At 40.7% G+C, this 19,812-nt stretch overlaps 1 protein-coding gene across 1 annotated transcript in view; it reads right to left on the reverse strand.

Moving 5' to 3' along the window:
• Positions 1-17,719, reverse strand: part of LOC106572632 (teashirt homolog 2) — a 77,320-nt gene extending 59,601 nt beyond the window's left edge. Inside the window, exon 1 of the mRNA XM_014146989.3 lies at positions 17,216-17,719. Coding sequence (XP_014002464.1) covers positions 17,216-17,255 — 40 coding nt within the window. The 5' untranslated portion in view covers positions 17,256-17,719. The remainder of the gene's footprint in view (positions 1-17,215) is intronic.
• Positions 17,720-19,812: the final 2,093 nt, after the last annotated feature.

Consider the following 19,812-nt stretch of genomic DNA (forward strand, 5'->3'; position numbering starts at 1 on the left):
GGAGGGCCTGTGGTACGGACCTCTGGCAGTCTCTATGGGGGTGCCACAGGGTTAAATTCTCAGGCCAATTCTTTTCTCTGTATATATCAATGATGTCGCTCGTGTTGCTGGTGATTCTCTGATCCAACTCTACGCAGACGACACCATTCTGTATACATCTGGCCCTTCTTTGGACACTGCCTCCAACTGCTTTTAAATGCTAGTAAAACTAAATGCTTGCTCTTCAACCAATTGTTGCCCCCCCAGTATCATTACTCTGGACGGCTCTGACTTAGAATATGTGGACAACTACAAATACCTAGGTGTCTGATTAGACTGTAAACTCTCCTTCCAGACTCACATTAAGCATCTCCAATCCAAAATTAAATATAGAATCGGCTTCCTATTTCGCAACAAAGCATCCTTCACTCATGCTGCCAAACATACCCTTGTAAAATGGACTATCCTACCGATTCTTGACTTCGGCGATGTCATTTACAAAATAGCCTCCAACACTCTACTCAGCAAATTGGATGCAGTCTATCACAGTGCAATCCGTTTTGTCACCAAAGCCCCATATACTACCCACCACTGCGACCTGTATGCTTGGCTGGCCCCACTACATATTCGTCACCAAACCCACTGGCTCCAGGTCATCTATAAGTCTTTGCAAGGTAAAGCCCTGCCTTATCTCAGCTCACTGGTCACCATAGCAACACCCACCCGTAGCACGCACTCCAGCAGGTATATTTCACTGGTCATCCCCAAAGCCAATTCCTCCTTTGGCTGCCTTTCCTTCCAATTCTCTGCTGCCAATGACTGGAACGAATTGCAAAAAAATAAATATATAATATTTTTTTAATCACTGAAGCTGGAGTCATATCTCCCTCTCTAACGTTAAGCATCAGCTGTCAAAGCAGCTTAACGATCACTGTACCTGTACACAGCCAAACTGTAAATAGCACACCCAACTACCTCTTCCCCATATTGTTGTTATTTATCTTCTTGCTCTTTTCCTCCCCAGTATCTCTACTTGCACATCATCATCTGCACATCTATCACTCCAGTGTTAATGCTAAAGTGTAATTATTTTTCCTCTATGGCCTATTTATTGCCTTACCTCCCTACTCTTCTACATTTGCACACATTGTACATAGATTTTTCTACTGGCCTACCTGGCTAAATAAAGGTGAAATAAATAAAATAAAAATGACCTGGCCACAATCCCCCGACCTCAACTAAATTGAGATGGTTTGGGATGAGTCAGATCGCAGAGTGAAAGAAAAGCAGCCAACAAGTGCTCAGCATATGTGAGAACTCCTTCAAGACAGTTGGAAAAGCATTCCAGGTGAAGCTGGTTGACAGAATGCCAAGTGTGCAAAGCTGTCAAGGCAAAGGGTGGCTACATTGAAGAACCTAAAATCAAAAATATATTTTGATTTGTTTTACACTTTTTTTTTACTAGATGATTCCATATGTGTTATTTCATAGTTTTGATGTCTTCACTATTATTTTACAATGTAGAAAATAGTAAAAATAAAGAAAACCCCTTGAATGAGTAGGTGTTCTAACACTTTTGACCGGTAGTGTATGTTTTCAAAATGCGTACTACCTACAGCTCATTGCAAAGTGATGAAGCCTGCCTTCTATTGCATATGTGTGCTGTTTGAGATGTGGCAGCAGTATCTGCATGCTGTACGAGTGTCATAAATAAGATACATAACGAATATACTGTGTACACACGCGCCATTTTAATTCCACTAAATTATGCAAATTAACCTATAGACCGAATAGCATTACCAGTCAAATGTATTTACATCGACTGGTATTTACATCAATGAAGAGGCTAAAACGCATTATTTCGCAACAGGATTTTTTCTTATTCTCCCGGACAATTGGCTGGCACCAATTTTATTTCTAGCCCAAAATAATTATAATAAACGCCAAAAGCCGGCTATTACCGGAAACCCTAACACACACACACACACACACACACACACACACACACACACACACACACACACACACACACACACACACACACACACACACACACCTCTGCCTTTTCAACTAACAACATTTCTTTGGAAAAAGTTGCCTGGGTGTTCTTTAGGATTGTGTGGAAATGCCAGAAACGCATTTGCCCAATCAGTCATGAAACATTTGCAGTCTCCAAAATCTCATCTGTGACATCATCACAGCATCCAACACCCACGTGAACCTTTCATGATTAGTCATGTCACTTCATACGGAAGCCTTTGGCATCATGTTTTCTTTCACTTAGATACACTTGGCCCACAATAAGATGTAGCTCTTTCCTGTACAAAGCCCTCCCTGTCTACTATTAATCATGTGAGGACAAAATTATTGAGCTTTAGATCCATCTCCTTCGGAAATCCCCCCCTTTTCATGATCTTAAAAATGGTGAAAAGCACTCCATTTGAATTGTGTGGTTTAATCAGAGGTCTGCAATCTGAGATCATACATGGGCCAAGTACTGGAATCTGCAATGATTAATGTCCTTAAGTACAATCTGAGTTAATGGTAAAAAAGAGGAGGGGGGGGCAAAAGAAGAAAAAGTGGGCTAAGAAATGGATTCAATTTAGAAAATATTTGTGTAGCCTACTCGTCTTCATACACACAGTATCTATGCTCTGTTCATCTATCAAATCTACATTGTCCATACATCATTTGTGTTACTACCAGACTATAACAATGTTAGAAAATACGTAATGATTAACTGGCGATCATACATTTCCTGGTATATTTAGCAGAATTAGTGAATCTTCATGGCGAATAAAAAATGCAGCAGAATCATTATTTCTTTGGTTTGCCCGCATTCATTTCCTTTCCCTAAATTATACCATTCGTCATCCTCTCATTACAAGGACAGACCAATTCCAATTGCCTTTTATTGCTAGCTTAGATGATACAGGATGCATATTTTTCATAACTCTGTCTACTACGGACTCTGTTATTGTAGCTAAGATAATATATTGTGCCCTGCATGAATAAATGCAATAATAAAGTGAAAATGATTCACATTTTGGGTTGCATGCAAACTGTCCTGTTACTGCATAGTACTTTGTTGTTGTGCATGTTGAGTTTCCAAGGTAACATTGTTCCAGTGGAATAACAAAGTAACAGGATATTAGAAGATAACATACTACAAGATATTACATACAGTACTACAAGATAATAAAAACATATGAACTCATGCAGTAATTGTCTAAGATGCTCAATTATTTGTTTAGTACTGTATTTTCTTGGAAAATGAGAATGTAAGTACTAATAGGCACGTACAGTGCATTCGGAAACTATTCAGACCCCTTGACTTTTTCCACATTTTGTTACGTTACAGCATTGTCCTAAAATTGATTCAATGTTTCCTACACACACACACACACCACACACACACACACACAATACCCCATAATGATAAATATTTTTTAGACATTTTTTGCAACTGTATATAAAATAAAATATTAGATTTACATAAGTAATTAGACCCTTTCCTCAGTACTTTGTTGAAGAACCTTTGGCAGGTCTGTAGCATCCTCGAGTCATCTTGGTTATGACACTACAAGCCTGGCACACCTGTGTTTGGGGAGTTTCTCATATTCTTCTCTGCAGATCCTCTAAAACTCTGTCAGGTTGGATGGGGAGCGTTGCTGGACAGCTATTTTCATGTCTCTCCAGAGATATTTGATCGGGTTCAAGTCCAGGCTCTGGCTGGGCCACTCAAGAACATTCAGAGACTTGTCCCAAAGCCATCCCTGCATTGTCTTGGCTGTGTGCTTAGGGTCGTTGTCCTGTTGGAAGGTGAACCGTCGCCCCAGTCTGAGGTCCTGAGTGCTCTGGAGCAGGTTTTCATCAAGGATCTCTGTACTTTTCTCTGTTCATCTTTCCCTCGATCCTGACTAGTCTCCCAGTCCCTGCCACTGAAAACATCCCCACAGCATGATGCTGTCACCACCATGCTTTACCATAGGGATGGTACCAGGTTTCCTCCAGATGTGACGCTTAAAAGGACTCTCATGGTCAGAGTCCTTTTAGGTGCCTTTTGGCAAACTCCAAGGAGGCTGTCGCGTGCCTTTTACTGAGTGGCTTTGTCAGAGTGACCATCAGGTTCTTGGTCACCTCCCTGACCAAGGCCCTTTCCCCCAATTGCTCAGTTTGGCCGGGCGGCCAGCTCTAGGAATAGTCTTGGTGGTTCTAAACTTCTTCCGTTTAAGAATGAGGGAGTCCACTGTGTTCTTGGGAACCTTTAATGCTGCGAACATTTTGTGGTACCCTTCCCCAGATCTGTACCACGATACAATCCTGCCTCAGAGCTCTAATGACAATTCCTTAGACTTCATGGCTTGGTTTTTGCTCTGACATGCACTGTCAACTGTGGGACCTTGTATAGACAGGTGTGTTCCTTTCCAAATCATGTCCAATCAATTGAATTTACCACAGGTGGACTCCAATCAAGGTGTAGAAACATCAAGTATGATACATTGAAACAGGATGCACCTGAGCTCAATTTCGAGTCTCATAGCAAAAGATCTGAATACTTAAGTAAATAAGGTATTTCTGTTTTTTAACATTTTTGATACATATGCAAACATTTCTAAAAACCTGTTTTCACTTTGTCATAGTGTGTTGTGTGTAGATTGAGGAGGAAAAACAGAATACAAAATGTGGAAAAGGGGGAAGGGGTCTAAATAACTTCCGAATGCACTGTAAGTAACATAACTGTTACCTAGTAAGTACATGCCTGGTGAAAAGTAATTAAACAAGTTATTCCCTTTAATGATTGACTTATTAATTTTACATACCAGAGTAAACCAAGGCATACAATAATATGTTCTCTTGAATCCTCTTAATCAAGTTGCAAGCACAGCAGAATTATTCTATATTCAACACGAACACCCAAGCTGTCAGTGCTATTTAATGAGATTCAATTAAGATGTTGGTTTCAAAAGACTGGCTCAGCACATGCAGGCAAATAACTCAAGGCTTGAAATGCACACCAACGGAAAGTGAAGAGCGAAAAAACAGTCTGATTTGAGTAACCATACTACATTTGCTGTATTGAATTTTAGGAATATTGTTCAGTATGAATGTTTATTGCAATATGTTACTAAGAGGCCCATCAACTGACATTATATACACTGAAGCTACCATAGCAAAATAGTTTTAAATGTCCAAAATCAGAAGAAACCGATATACGGTTCTGTTTAGTCCATTGATTGATCAATGAATTGATTGTCAAATACAGCACTATACAGTAATTGACATTGAAAATAACATGATTTTTTTGCCCACTTTATATTCCTGAATAGTTGAATACTAAGAGGTTAATGTACAAGAGTCGTTCTTCAAGACATGAAATGTGATTGAATTGGTGAAATTCTTTCAAACGTAAAAGCCTCCGTTTGACCCCAGTCTAGAGAATGGAGAGCATAGGCCAGGGAGGTCAGCTTTTTGGTTCCAGGTAGAACTCTTTTGCGTTCCATGTAGAATCATTTTGCGTTCCATGTAGAATCATTTTGCGTTCCATGTAGAATCCTTTTGCGTTCCATGTAGAATCATTTTGCGTTCGATGTAGAATCATTTTGCGTTCCATGTAGAAACATTTTCACAGAGGGTTCTACATGGAACTCAAAAAGGTTCTACCTGAAAACAAAAATTGTTCTTTAAAAGTTACTCATATGGGGACAACTGAAGAATCCTTTTGGAACCCTTTTTTGTAAGAGTCTATGCTAAAATATGAACAACATTTAAATGCAAATTGAACTGCCTTTTGACCTCTAGGAAAAGCATAAAGCCACAGTATGAAGTCAGTTTACCTTTGTAATTGTTACAGATCACACCATTAGCACAATATTGTCCTAGCTCCTAATACTGCAGACAGTGACTGCTGAGAGTTCATTTGCATAATACATCTTAATTTAAGCCTATTAAGGATTTGATTAGAAGCAAATCAGGTACACCGCAGATAACTTCAGATGAATGTTTTCACTGTGTTTTAGATTTTATTGCATTCAGTGGCACGGAGCAATTAACCAAAATGTTTATAATTTTTTTGTTTAAAACAACTAATTGAACCAATCAGTTCAATTATTTGTCTGTTTTTTCAGTGAGCTTAATGTGCATATTGCACAGTTTCTCTAAAGATAAATCAGATCACTACTGCGAACTGTGTGATGTTGTAGGGAGTTGTAGCTTCCAACAGACCAATAATTCGACATAATTTACCACATTGTCTGCGCTAAACTAACTACAATGACCATAATCCATTGCACGCCTACTTGTCTGGTCTGTGTGTTTCTTTTACGCCTGCCACATTAGGTTAGTGTGGGGAAGAAAAGGAAAGAGAGAGAGAGAGAGAGAGAGAGAGAGAGAGAAGAGACAGAAGAACGCATGATGGAAAGGGATAGAGAGCAGTTACTTCGCGAGGTCTCTCTACCTGAAAATACCCAATCTAAGTGATTGATAGTAGGTATTCAGCAGTCATAAAAGTACGCCTTATTTACTTTGAAGAACTACTAAAATTATGATTTTGTCAGACAGTATAGGCAGCAGCTCTATAGAGATGAGTTGATGACTTGAGAATAAAATAATGAAGTAATCAAATAAATCAAATGTAATATACACAACTACTGAAATATTTGATTAAAGTAATGTGAATAAATAAATTATGGGTTATAACCGATTAGCAGTAACGGGCAGACACTAACATCATGGGACTGGTATTAAGTTGTTTTATTCTGTGTTGTTACAGCATTCAATCCACATAGAGCATTCTGTAAAACACACACACACTCATCATCATACATACATACATACATACATACATACATACACACATACATACACATATATATATAATCGAAACCCCAAAAAATCTAAATAAGATTCAAAACGAAACAACTTCAAAAAGCACTGAATCGCTCAAATGTGGTATAGTTTCTCGAGGTTCTGTCGTCAAATTTGAAATTTCTCTATGCTAATCTTACACACACAACTACTTTTTATTTATTTTACAATTTAAAGTAACTTACAATATGATGTGGCGTACACAATATTATGTGTATACAACTGAAATGAGAGAACATCGTATATACAACACAGGATATTCTTCTGTGAATTGGGTCAAATAGAACAGATATGAATTTATATGGATGTATCCATTTGAGAGGCATATGGCGCTAGATACCTGATCCAGCACTGCCTTCAGAGCCATATGTCCAAAAAGTAGGTCTACAACCATACATTTCATTCAACAACTCTCAGGTAGTCCTAGTCTTTCCTGTGTTGGAGTAAACTGTGTTTTATAAGGTGATGTACAGGGTAAATGTGCTTTTTGCATACTTATAAGAATGCAGTGCTCTCGGCAAGTGGAAATCCTCCACTGTACTTCATATACAAACGTCCTTCACACAGCAGGAACAGAGTGTTATTACATTATCGCTACTAGTCCTTCCCCATTTTCATCTTCAAAGTACATTTAGATGAACTGCCCTTACTCTTCAGTCTTTTCCCCATTTCGGTCTTTAAACCATTGTATCTGGAACCTGGACAAAGCACAGTGCTGTGGCATAATTTCCTTGATCCTTGAGATTTAGCCCGCTTACAATAAACTCTCCCAATATTCTAGTTATTGTCTGCCTTAATGAGGAAAAAAATATAACAATTAAAAAAAAATTCTGCTCCGATGATCACATGATCCACATGAATCACCCAGCCCAATGGCATATCAAATTGTGTAATTTGCCTGGAAACTAGCGCAGGTCTCAGAGGGAACGCAAGGTGGATGAGCAGTTGCAGGCTGCAGTTGCGTTGAGACTGAGGCGGTACGGTGCAACACTGCACAGGCAGTCAGGCACTCGCCTTGAGACCAATCACAACAGTCTGTTTTCCACACAGGAGAGGAGCTAGAGTGAGGAGAGATCAGTCCGCTGGAGGGCATAGGAGTCTCTGTTCTTATCACATAGATAGTGCGCCCCCCTGCTGACTCCCTCTCAGACTATTACCTATCCACACCTGCTGTCACCTCACCTCACTGTCGTGAAATGTAATGAGATCTCTATAGCTTAGCTGGTAGAGCATGGTGCTTGCAATGCCAAGATTGTGGGTTGATTCCTGCTGGGTCCACCCACTCGAAAAATGTATGCATGCATGACTGTAAGTCGCTTTGGATAAAAAACATTTGCTAAATGGCATTTATCATTACTAAATCACACAACACACCCCATATTACTCTTATACCAAATATGAGGACAACTCAATAGGAGAGCAAAACTAAGCCATCAAGACCTTCGACAAAGTCAACACGTTTTGGTACAAAACACAATAATTAGCAAAGGTTATAATCTTCTATAGAAAAATAGGCCAGAAAATGTATCACTTCTATATTTGGTGGTGCCCTTCCTTTCATCTTTTGTCACTCAAATCAAACTTCTGCACTGGACATCCTTGTCTTTTTACATGAACTAGAATAAACAACATCTGCCCTGATGATAAGATGTTTCCAGAACAAATCACTTTCAGTTTGCCAATCCCCACAAGCTACTGTCACTAACTTACTGGCACTGCAGCACTTAAAGCCTTTGTTTGTTGTCTAATGTATCTTGTTAACAGCAAATTGGGCTAACGGTTTGAGGCACAGCTAGAGCTACAGTATTTATTCCAGTCATAGGGTTGTGTCTGCAACATATGAAACAAAACACTGAAATGCTTTCCTATACTCCATCCCATATTCCTTAACGTTTCCACAATGGCGTATGGTGACTTAAATCTAAATCTAAAAGTTTAGTGTGTTTTGCAGTGTGCCAGGAAGGAATTGTCACTTTAAGTTACCCTTACGTTCAATGAATGATGAGCAAATCTAATACTGTAACTGGACTTCGCATGAATGTCTGTCGCCTCAAACAAAATGTCCCATAAATGAATGGGCTGTAGCTGAGGACAATCTCTTCATTACACCTTCAAAATCACATTTTCACTGGAGGTATAGGCCTACTACATCTGCACACAAAAAAAACACCTAATCCTTGCATCTCTTATTTCAATAGCCCTCTCTCCCTGTTCCCTTCCACACATCATTAAACATATTATTATACCATGACTGTCAGCCCGTGTCTCTCTTCGCACCATTCTTGCTCTGCCAGGTAATCAATTTGTCGTCACTCTCTGTAGCCCCAGTAAAGTCATCAAGCGAAATGAGTTACAGCTGCAAAGAGCCTTCAAGAATACAGAGGGGGAAAAAAGCGAGTGAGAGAAATGACAACACCGCCCAGGAATATTCAGCTGCCTGCTAGCACATCCCAGGTCTTGAAGATGAAATATTAATGCACAATTTGTTTATCTGCAGGCCAACATCTCTCTGGTGCCGAGCTGTTAATTTTCTATCGGCACAGACAACGGATCAGTCAGTCATGAACTCTTTACAACCATTACCGGTAGACATTTTGATTAAGTATTCCTAATGTAGTGGATAGGAAAGAATGGAAACACACTGCCTGCCAACTTTTGATTGACCATTAAGCCACTGATGAATGTGCCTGTCAAAGTGGAGACAATTACCTCAACAATGAAGAAACTCTTCAGGAAGGCTTATTTCTCTAAAGGGCTGACACATTTACCAGATTACAGGAGAGGCAGCTGAGAGCGTGTAAAGGGATCTTAGGCATCTTCTCAAAAGTTCCCAGGATAATAGTGGGTTGGGGACAAATTGTTTTTAAGAAAAGGGATTTTTGTGGGACAAAAATATTTAGTGTGTGAATAATAATAATAATAATAATAATAAATACCCAGTGCATTTGGAAAGTATTTAGACCCTTGAACTTTTAACATTTTGTTGTTACAGCCTTATTATATAATGGATTAAATAAAAAAGTTTACTCATCAATCTACACACAATACAAAGTGAAAACAGGTTTTTAGACATTTTGGCCAATTTATGAATAATAAAAAAACAGATACCTTAATTACATAAGTATTCAGACCCTTTACTATGAGACTTGAAATGAAGCTCAGGTGCATCCTGTTTCCATTGATCATCCTTGAGATGTTTCTACAACTTGATTGGAGTCCACCTGTGGTAAATTCAATTGATTGGACATGATTTGAAAAGGCATACACCTGCATAAGGTCCCACAGTTGACAGTGCATGTCAGAGCAAAAACCAAGCCATGAGATTGAAGGAATCGTCCGTGGAGCTCCGAGACAGGATTGTGTCAAGGCACAGATCTGGGGAAAGGTACCAATACATTTTGGCAGCATTGAAGGTCCCCAAGAACACAGTAGCCTCCATCATTCTTAAATGGAAGAAGTTTGGAACCACCAAGACTCTTCCTGAAGCTGGCCTCCTGGCCAAAATGAGCAATCTGGGAAGAAAGGCCTTGGTCAGAGAGGTGACCAAGAACCTGATGGTCACTCTGACAGAGCTCCAGAGTTCCTCTGTGGAGATGGGAGAACATTCCAGAAGGACAACCATCTCTGCAGCACTCCAACAATCAGGCCTTTATGGTACAGTTGCCAGATGAAAGCCACTCCTCTGGAAAAGGCAGTAGCCAGCCCACTTGGAGTTAGCCAAAAGGCACCTAAATGACTCTGACTATGAGAAACAAGATTCTCTGGTCTAATGAAACCAAGATTGAACTCTTTGCTCTGAATGCTAAGGGTCACGTGTGGAGGAAACCTGGCACCATCACTACGGTGAAGCATGGTGGTGGCAGCATCATGCTGTGGGGATGTTTTTCCGTGGCAGGGACAGGGAGACTAGTCAGGATCGAGGCAAAGATTAACGGAGCAAAGTACAGAGAGATCCTTGATGAATACCTGCTCCAGAGCTCTCAGGACCGCAGACTGGAACGAAGGTTCAGTGGCTTCGGGACAAGTCTCTGAATGTCCTTGAGTAGCCAAGTCAGAGCCCGGACTTGAACCCAATTGAACATCTCTGGAGAGACATGAAAACAGCTGTAGAGAAGAATGGGAGAAACTCCCCAAATACAGGTGTGTCAGGCTTGTAGCGTCATACCCATTTTTACTAGGATTAAATGTCAGGAATTGTGATAAACTGAGTTTAAATGTATTTGGCCAAGGTGTATGTAAACTTCTGACTTCAACTGTATATATATGCGCGCGCGTGTGTGTGTGCATATATATACAGACACATATACACACACACACACACACACACACAGTTGAAGTCGGAAGTTTACATACACTTAGGTTGGAGTCATTAAAACTCGTCGTTCAACCACTACAAACTTCTTGTTAACAAACTATAGTTTTGGCAAGTTGGTTAGGACATCTACTTTGTGCATGACACAAGTAATTTTCCCAACAATTGTTTACAGACAGATTATTTCACTGTATCACAATTCCAGTGAGTCGGAAGTTTACATACACTAAGTTGACTGGGCCTTTCAACAGCTTGTAAAAATCCAGAAAATGATGTCATGGCTTTAGAAGCTTCTGACAGGCTAATTGACATCAACTGAGTCAATTGGAGGTGTACCTGTAGATGTATATCAAGGTCAACCTTCAAACTCAGTGCCTTGACATCATGGGAAAATCAAAAGAAATCAGCAAAGACCTCAGAAAAAAAATTGTAGACCTCCACAAGTCTGGTTCATCCTTGGGAGCAATTTCCAAATGCCTGAAGGTACCACGTTCATCTGTACAAACAATAGTACGCAAGTATAAACACCATGGGACCACACAGCCGTCATACCGCTCAGGAAGGAGACGCGTTCTGTCTCATAGAGATGAACATACTTTGGTGCGAAAAGTGCAAATCAATCCCAGAACAACAGCAAGGACCTTGTGATGATGCTGGAGGAAACAGGTACAAAAGTGTCTATATCCACAGTAAAACGAGTCCTATATCAACATAACCTGAAAGGCCGCTCAGCAAGGAAGAAGCCACTGCTCCAAAACCGGCATAAAAAAGCCAGTGTCACAACGTCCACAGAAGGTGGCGCCTCTCCTCGGTCGGGCGGTGCTCGGCGTTCGTCGTCGCCGGCCTACTAGCTGCCACCGATCTATGTTTCAGTGTCTGTTAGTTATGTCTGTTTTTGGTTGCACCTGTTTCGTGTTTGTCATTAGTGGGGGGGTATTTAGTTTGTCTGTGTTTAGTTAGGATTCGCGCGGGATTGTTTTATGTTACGTGTGGTAAGGGTTGTAATTATTTAACGTAGTTGCATTTGCTACGTATCGTTTAGGCATTAGGGTTGCCGGGCTGCGCCCCGTTTGTCTTTTAGAGTGGAGCTTCCCTCTCGTCATTTGACTTTTGTGCACCCTGCCTTATATGTGGATTTTGCACCTTGGCAGTATTAAATTACGTTTGTTCAAACGGACCTCAGTCTCCTGCACCTGACTCATCCTCCAAGTGTTCTATCTGCCCGTGACAGCCAGACTACGGTTTGTAACTGCACATGGGAAAAAAGATCGTACTTTTTGGAGAAATGTCCTCTGGTCTGATGAAACAAAAATAGAACTGTTTGGCCATAATGACCATCGTTATGCTTGGAGGAAAAAGGGGGAGGCTTGCAAGCCGAAGAACACCATCCCAACCATGAAGCACGGGGGTGGCAGCATCATGTTGCGGGGGTGCTTTGCTGCAGGAGGGACTGGTGCACTTCACAAAATAGATGGCATCATGAGTGAGGAAAATTATGTGGATATATTGAAGCAACATCTCAAGACATCAGTCAGGAAGTTAAAGCTTGGTCGCAAATGGGTCTTCCAAATGGACAATGACCCCAAGTATACTTCCAAAGTTGTGACAAAATGGCTTAAGGACAACAAAGTCAAGGTATTGGACTGGCCATCACTAAGCCCTGACCTCAATCCTATAGAAAATTTGTGGGGAGAACAGAAAAAGTGTGTGTGAGCAAGGAGGCCTACAAACCTAACTCAGTTACACCAGCTCTGTCAGGAGGAATTGGCCAAAATATTATACACTACCGGTCAGAAGTTTGGGGTCACCTAGAAATGTCCTTGTTTTCAAAGAAAAGCAATTTTTTTTGTCCATAAAAATAACATCAAATTGATCAGAAATAGTGTCGACATTGATAATGTTGTAAATGACTATTATCCCTGGAAACAGCAGATTTTTTTATGGAATATCTACATAGGCGTACAGATTATCAGAAACCAGAACTCCTGTGTTCCAACGGCACATTGTGTTAGCTAATCCAAGTTAATAATTTTATAGGCTAATTGATCATTAGAAAACCCTTTTGCAATTCTGTTTGCACAGCTGAAAACTGTTGTTCCTGATTAAAGAAGCAATAAAACTGCCTTCTTTAGACTAGTTGAGTATCTGGAGCATCAGCATTTGTGGGTTCAATTACAGGCTCAAAATGGCTAGAAACAAAGACCTTTCTTACGAAACTCGTCAGTCTATTCTTGTTCTGAGAAATGAAGGCTATTCCATGAAAGAAATTGCCAAGAAATGTAAGATCTCGCACAACGCTCTGTACTACTCCCTTCACAGAACAGCACAAACTGGCTCTAACCAGGAAGGAAAGAGGAGTGGGAGGCTCCAGTTTGAGAAACAGACACCTCACAAGTCCTCAACTGGCAGCTTCATTAAATAGTAACCGCAAAACACCAGTCTCAACGTCAACAGTGAAGAGGCGACTCCGGGATGTTGGCCTTCTAGGCAGAGTTCCTCTGTCCAGTGTCTTTGTTCTTTTGGCCATCTTAATCTTTATTGGTCAGTCTGAGATATGTTTTTTTCTTTGCAACTCTGCCAAGAAGGCCAGCATCCCGGAGTCGCCTCTTCACTCTTCACGTTGAGACTGGTGTTTTGTGTATGTAGGTATGTATATTACAATGCATTCGGAAAGTTTTCAGACCCCTTGACTTTTTTTACATTTTGTTACGTTAAAGCTTTATTCTAAAATGTATTAACTCGTTTCCCCACACAATTTACACACAATACACCATAATGACAAAGCAAAAACAGGTTTTAAGAAATGTTTGCAAATGTATAAAACATTAAATTAAAAAAGGAAATATTTATTTTACATAACTATTCAGACCCTTTCCTCAGTACTTTGTTGAAGCATGATAGGCAGCGATTACAGCCTCGAGTCGTCTTGGCTATGACAGTTCAAGCTTGCCACACCTGTATTTGGGGAGTTTCTACCATTCTTCTCTGCAGATCTTCTCAAGCTCTGTCAGGGTGGATTTGGAGTGTTGCTGGACAGCTATTTTCATGTCTCTCCCGAGATGTTCGATTGGATTCAAGTCCAGGCTCTGGCTGGGCCACTCAAAGACATTCAAGGACTTGTCCCGAAGCCACTCCTGCGTTGTCTTGGCTGTGTGCTTAGGGTTGTGGTCGCGTTGGAAGGTGAACCTTCGTGGTCCTGAGCACTCTCGAGCAGGTTTTCATCAAGGATCTCTCTGTACTTTGAGTCGTTCATCTTTCCCTCAATCCTGACTAGTCTCCCAGTCCCTGCCGCTGAAATACAACCCCACATCATGATGCCATCACCACCATGCTTCACCGTAGGGATGGTGCAAGGTTTCCTCCAGACATTACATTTGGCATTCAGGCCAAAGAGTTCAATTTTGGTTTCATCAGACCAGAGGATCTTCTTTCTCACGGTCTGAGAGTCATTAGGTGCCTTTTGGCAAACTCCAAGCGGACTGTCATGTGCCATTTATTGAGGAGTGGCTTCCGTCTGGCCACTCTACCATAAAGGCCTGATTTGTGGAGTGTTGCAGAGATGGTTGTCCTTCTGGAAGGTTCTCCCATCTCCACAGAGGAACTCTAGAGCTCTGTCAGAGTGACCATCGGGTTCTTGGTCACCTCTCTGACCAAGGGCTTTCTCCCCCGATTGCTCAGTTTGGCCTGGCGGCCAGCTCTAGGAAGAGTCTTGGTGGTTCCAAATTTCTTCCATTTAAGAATGATGGGAGGCCACTGTTTTCTTCGGGACCTTCAATGCTGCAGATATGTTTTGGTAACCTTCCCCAGATCTGTGCCTTGACACAATACCATCACGGAGCTCCACGGACAATTCCTTTGACCTCATGGCTATGTTTTTGCACGGTCAACTGCGGTCAACTGCGGGACCTTATATAGACAGGTATGTGCCTTTCCAATTCATGTCCAATCAATTGAAATAACCACAGGTGGACTCCAATCAAGTTGTCAAAACACATTTCAAGGATGATCAATGGAAACACAGGATGATCAATGGGAACGCACCTGAGCTCAATTTCGAGTCTCACAGCAAAGGGTCTGAATATTTATGTAAATAAGGCATTTCTATTTTTATTATTAATAAATTAGCAAAAATGTCACAAAAACTGTTTTCGCTTTGTCATTATGGGGTATTGTGTGTAGAGTGATTTTTTATCATTTTTATTATCCATTTTAGAATAAGGCTGTGACGTAACAAAATGTGATAAAAGTCAAGGGGTCTGAATACTTTCCGAAGGCACTGTATATATATATATAAGGATGAGTGTGTGTGTTTGGAGGTGATTTTCTGTCTGTGTGTGTGTGTGTGTGTGTGTCCATACACTTGAGTGGGTGTCTATTAGATAAGGGTTTCACTATCTTAAGCGACTATATAGATCCGCCATTACTGGCAGAGAACAATCCCCATCTGGTGCCTACATCCGCAATCATAATAAGGAGTGACCCACTGAACAGCATCCTGCAGGGTCGGTATAATTTGTGGAACGTTCCAAAAGGAATCTGTTCCACAAACTTCATAAAGTACAAGGTTGCCAACAAACAACACATACAAAGTAGCATGATCAAAGTAGCATGATCAATTCACCTAGCTAACTAGCTGCCGAATATGCATAAACTCACCAACGTAGCTTATTCTTAATCTTTGTCCATAGGCTACCAGAGACATTTTTCTGAATAAACGTGGTAAGTGAAAACTTGATGAAATAGCCCACTCCGTACCCGGTATCTTATTCGGCCGCTATACAACTTGGTATGCGTTGTTTGTTGGCAACCTTGTTATTTATGACGTTTTTGGAACAGATTCCTGTTGGAACGTTCCACAAATTATACCCACCCCATCCTGCCACCTCCACTGACAATACCTTTTATCAATCAATTCATATCCATCACCTTAATTATTTTCAGTCCCTATTTTAATAACGCCACTGGTCTGCACTACAGTGCGTTATTACAATGGTGGAAACACTGTCAAAGAACAAGGTTAAGGTTAATCATACAAGTGACGTATATGGCCTGAATTACTGAGCATTAACACCAATTATTTAGCAGAGTGAGGTAACAAAGGATGAAAGAAGGAGTAGGACAGCCTTATGGTTTTGGTAATGATCGATCTGGCTTAAGTAACCCGATTAGTAAACACTAAAATTAGTTGGTCACCATAACAAACCAAGTATTGGCACACTGATGACATTTAACACTACAGTACTATTTCACTATTGGTCATGACATGAAGAAAGGCCACGCTGAGAACATATGCTTAAGTACACACACCAAAAACTAAGGGCAACACAAACTCTAGCCTTATTTGAAAGATGTGCATATATTTTTCCTGATGACCCCTAACACCTACATTTAGGCAACAGAGCTTTGTTCATATTTTACACCTTGCACTGTAGATGATGTAGGCCTACTGTATGTATTCAGTTTACTGAGTGACAGTCAGGTATAACTATTTACATAACATTTGCATTACACTGTTACAGTGGTTGTCAATGATTGTCTCAGGTGTTCTCCATCTTGTTTAAAACACATAACACAGTAGACACACACACGCCAAAAAGTAAAATAAATGCTTCTTTCTCACTCTGTTCTCCATTTGTCTGTGATATCAAATACTTTGTAAGTTAAACTGTTTCAGATAGCCTACCCGAAGCACACATCTGAAATATACTTTTACGCACGTCTTAATCGTTTATGGCAATACACACCACTTTTGCTTTCTAGTAAAACTATTTTCGAATGACTTGGACTAAATTACAAACCCTAAAGTAGACTAATTCAATGAAATTACCCCCACATATGTGCGCATAATAGCCTATGCATTTCTCTCTTATTCAAAAACAGAAAACTTTAACTTATAATAAAAAAAGACTCGAGTATATTTGAATAAATTGCACCTTTGTCATCTCGTATTACCGTCACTTTGATATTCGCTTTGGGTCAGTAAAGAGGCTATATCAGTTTGATAAGAATAACATCTAATATTGTTCAAGACCAATATACGTGTGAATGTCCTCTTACCCGCAGCCCTTTTCGGCGCCTGCTGTTTCCTCCTAGGCATTTTTAACTCGTAGTTCACGTAGCTCACTCTGTCCAGGTGAAATCAGTATGCGGTCTAATAAACTAGTCCATGCAGAGCGAGCGACTCTCTATTTTGCTCTCAGAGTAGCCTACTTCTTTCCTCTTACTATAAAATCCAGAGTCAGAAAACGTTGCCTGGGCAATGCAGGTGTCAAAACAATTATTCTTTTTTCACCGTTCCTATATCATATAGGGCGGATTGTCTTCTCCTTTTCTTTCCGTTTCGGTCCACTAAAGCCATAGGACGACGTCCGTCAGATAGATGCCAGTCAGGTTCTGAGAGCACCCTGTATTGAATAGCATATATGGAAGGAAGAGCGTAAAACGTTTGGGTAATGGTACAGTAGGCTATATCACGCAAGGAGCAGGCAGGGTGAGGCGATGCCAGCAAACATCGATACATAGTACAAACTGAACATTAAAAACTCCTCCCTCCTCGCCTGGACTTGATGATGGCAGTGAGACATTTGGTCGTCACTAGCCACTAAGTCATAATTATGTCTAAACCCCGCCCATTTCTAAAATGCATCTTATTAAAATGTTATATTAAACCTAACCGTAACCACACTGCTAACCTTATGCCTAACCTTAAAGTAAGACCAAAAAGCTACTTTATTTTGTGCCAATTTTCGTTTTATGGCTATGGAAGCTAGTGGAAACCAGACATTTGTTACGCTCAATAACTTATTAAAGGGACAGGGGCCAGAGAAAACACCAGCATATGGCCCGGTAGAAACTGTAAAAAAGGTACTGGACGTCATTGATTTAAATTCCCTTTTGTTTTTACAATGTTTTGCTGAGGTGTTGGAAGAAAGACATAGGCATTTCAAAACTGAAATTTCTTCCAAACATAGTAAATGCTATATTATGAGGTTATAGAGTTGTATAAGAAGTATACAACACCTGTTCATGTCTTTGTATTCTGTGATTCAGTCTTGCGTAGCATCATGTTCATCAACTTCACATTCACCCTCACAAAAACACGTTTTGTGCTGTAATATTGTGCTCTAATATGTTGGAAATATCTTGTACAGTGATAATTATGTCTAATCTCCGCCCATTTCTACAATTTCTGTTTGAGAATTGCAATGCTGCAGGAGAACTTGACCAACTGCTTCACCAGAAATGTCCTTACTAGATTATTGAGGTAAGTAGGTACCTGTATGTTTAGACAAATTGTGTTCCTATTACATAGAGAAGCTACTCATGACATAATCAGAAACTAGGTTTAGGTAATATGATGGATGACTTCGGTGGTCCTCACAGTGCAACATGATCTCACAAACCCTTTCGGAGAAACTGGTTTGCCCTGGCCAGTCCGTCCCCACATTACAAATGGCTTCATAATAATATTCCATCATGCCATTGATGTGGATATCAGTCATCTTACCCACAATGCCAGCGACCTCCCCTGAACTCGGCCTGAACCGGTGTGATCAATCACGGCTTAGATGCAACCCCAGCCATACCTGTCTGACAGCTTTTAACACCCACCCCGGTCCCGGCTGTGTGTTTCAAAAGAAGCATGTGTGTGTGTACACCGCCACCCAGCTCCCCTCAGTTCAGGGGTGTGTGTGTGTTCTTATGTGTGTGCATGCGTGTGTGTGTGTGTACATCATGCATTGATGTGTGTGTGTGTGTGTGTGTGTGTGTGTGTTTGTGTGTGGTGTGTGTGTGTGTGTGTGTGTGTGTGTGTGTGTGTGTGTGTGTGTGTGTGTGTGTGTGCGTGTGTGCATGCGTGCGTGCGTGCATGCGTGAATCATGCATTGATGTCTATGGGATATACACTCTGCTATACACTGAGTGTACAAACACCTTTGTCGGGTCATGGACTCTACAAGGTGTAGAAAGTGTTCCACAGGGATGCTGGCCCATGTTGACTCCACCACCCAAAGGACATCCAGCCAACTTGACACACACATGAAACTGTTGAGCGTGAAAAACCCAGCAGTGTTGCAGTTCTTGACACACTCAAACCAGTGCGCCTGGCACCTACTACCTACTACCATACCCGTTCAAAGGCACTTAAATATTGTCTTGCCCATTCACTCTCTGAATGGCACACATACACAATCCATGTCTCAATTGTTTCACGGCTTAAAATCTATATTTAACCTCCTTCCCTTAATCTACACTGATTGAAGTGGATTTAACAAGGGACATCAATTAGGGATCATAGCTTTTACCTGGATTCACCTAGTCACTCTATGTCATGGAAAGAGCATGTGTTTCTAATGTTTTGTACAATCAGTGTATATACAGTATATTGCTACTAGTCTACACTATAGTACAATTTCACATCTTTTTGTCAAGCATTTCAGTGTTACACGGCTGCATCTCTCTTACTTGGCTGCTTATGGATTTTCCACCACATAGCTGATGATCCACCACCATAACATATGGTAACAAACCAGTTTTAGTGGGATTATGTTTTTAACTGTGGACACTTGTGGCTTCAAGCTTCCATCATTTTCAGTGTTGCAGCAATTAGATGCATTGTGTTGCCTGCATGCTGAGAAGGCCGTAAACAAAGACAC

This window comes from Salmo salar, chromosome 15, assembly GCF_965601325.2.
Source record: "Salmo salar chromosome 15, fSalSal1, whole genome shotgun sequence".
Lineage (NCBI taxonomy): Eukaryota > Metazoa > Chordata > Actinopteri > Salmoniformes > Salmonidae > Salmo > Salmo salar.